The sequence below is a fragment of the Arabidopsis lyrata genome (assembly GCF_000004255.2).
Source record: "Arabidopsis lyrata subsp. lyrata unplaced genomic scaffold ARALYscaffold_845, whole genome shotgun sequence".
NCBI lineage: Eukaryota > Viridiplantae > Streptophyta > Magnoliopsida > Brassicales > Brassicaceae > Arabidopsis > Arabidopsis lyrata.
Genome location: NW_003302017.1, coordinates 2,418 through 4,512, shown reverse-complemented (window position 1 = coordinate 4,512; position 2,095 = coordinate 2,418). Strand labels below are relative to the sequence as shown.

Here is a 2,095-nt window from a genome sequence, read left to right as displayed (position 1 = left end):
GGGGAGTGATTTGCTGTAAAAGATTGTATTTCAGACGGAGCGCAGATTCCGGAAAACCCTAGATGATTATTACGAGGAATCGAACCTTTCAGAAGGATCCACTGTGTTGACAGATGATTTGGCAACTGGGGATTTAACAGAATCAACGACTGAGCAGAGCGGAGAGGTAGCTGAAAAGTTTATGATTGATGAATCAAACCTTTCAGATTATATAGGCAAGCCAGTATTTCAGGCAGAGAAAATATACAAACAGACACCAGTCGGGGTTGTAATGGGTCTAGCTTGGACATCCATGGGGGGCTCAACATTGTACATAGAGACAACCTTTGTAGAAGAAGGAGAAGGCAAAGGTGGTCTTCATATAACGGGTCGGCTTGGGGATGTGATGAAAGAAAGCGCAGAGATTGCTCACACAGTCGCCAGAAGAATAATGCTGGAGAAAGAACCGGAGAACAAGTTCTTTGCGAATTCCAAGCTTCATTTACATGTACCTGCAGGAGCCACTCCAAAAGACGGTCCAAGCGCAGGCTGCACCATGATAACTTCATTGCTATCACTTGCCTCGAAGAAGCCAGTAAGGAAGGATCTTGCAATGACCGGAGAAGTCACTTTGACGGGTAGAATTCTTGCAATTGGCGGCGTAAGTAAAACAAAACACAATTACTCTGTTTTAGCTTTTTAGTTACCACTTTCTTGTACTAATACACAAAATATATATCTCTCTCTCTATCTCTTTGTCAGGTGAAAGAGAAGACAATAGCTGCAAAGCGGAGTCAAGTGAAGGTGATAATATTCCCGGAGGCTAACCGGCGAGATTTTGATGAGCTGGCGGAAAACGTGAAAGAAGGGCTCGAAGTTCATTTCGTGAATGAATATGAGCAGATTTTCGAGCTAGCCTTTGGCTATGACCATTAGAGAAGTCTTTAGGCTGATTTTCTATATCTCTTCTTGGTTGATTTCACCATTATTAATTATGTATTATGTTCTTTCTGTTAACTAGTGTAATTTATATATATGCGGTTGGATTTCAGGTTTCGTTGTAAAATCTAAACTCCTCTTTTCTTTACTTTATAACTGGCTTCTGTGAATCTTTGAAATGTAAACATTCGAAGAAAGAGACACTTTGGACCTTTTTTTAAAAGATTTATGTACCGAAATCCATAAAAGCTGATAATATTAGACAAATCTAAACTCCAAAATCTTCCATTATCCAGAACAAAAAAGACAAGTCCAAATTCTTTATTTTTTACTAACTAGTAATTCAGCTACCCTTCAGAATTTTCTTATTTACAGGTTACAAAAAACATTTTTTCAAAAAATTTAATATTTGTTTATTTTCCTGTTTTATATAGGATAATATAGAAATCTATATTATTAATTGGGAATCACTAGATATTAAATAACCTTATGAAAGATACAATATTACCTAAGATGCCATTGGTTTTTAGTGTTTTTAAATAAATTCATTAAGGGTACAATAGATAATCACAAATTTAATATATTTAAATAAAATATAGTAAAATTATTTTAAGTAATTATTAGTTTCCAAAAAATTAAACTCACTTTCTCTCTCTTATTAATTATGGACGAAAATATTAAATTAATTTCAAAAAAATTATTAACCAATGAAAATTGAAAAACTAAGATTTGATATCCAACTTACATTTTATCTAAACCAATCCTAATAAATTATTCTATATCAAAAATACAAATAAAAATATCATTTTAATTCAAAATTAAAACACTACCGTTTAAAAAGTTTTATCAATGGAGGATTTTAAGATTACGTGACGAGATGGGAGAGGAATATAAATTAAAAATCAAACTAAATACTCAACTGGTATGAGTTCGGGTTATGAGCACTACATAAAATAAATTTGTTTACACACATAACCTTACACATACATTTTCAATTACACATATTCTATTTATGATGGACACATGACCATAATATTTTTATTTCAAGTATACGAAACGGGTTAAGGGACGAAGAATTTATAACAGATACATGACGGGATAGGTTTCCCGTTCCAAAATAGTTACGCCTAGCTAATATACCTGAAATAACTTCAAATAAAACCGAATCCATATCTTA

At 33.3% G+C, this 2,095-nt stretch overlaps 1 protein-coding gene across 1 annotated transcript; it reads left to right on the top strand.

The window, feature by feature from the left end:
• Window positions 1–45: 45 nt before the first annotated feature.
• Window positions 46–1,030, top strand: LOC9298319 (lon protease homolog 4, chloroplastic/mitochondrial; the record flags this gene model as incomplete). Its single annotated transcript, XM_002862197.2, has 2 exons — window positions 46–640; window positions 742–1,030. Coding segments are annotated over 2 exons (769 nt in total), but the record flags the coding sequence as incomplete, so codon positions are not given.
• Between the last annotated feature and the right edge of the window lie 1,065 nt (window positions 1,031–2,095).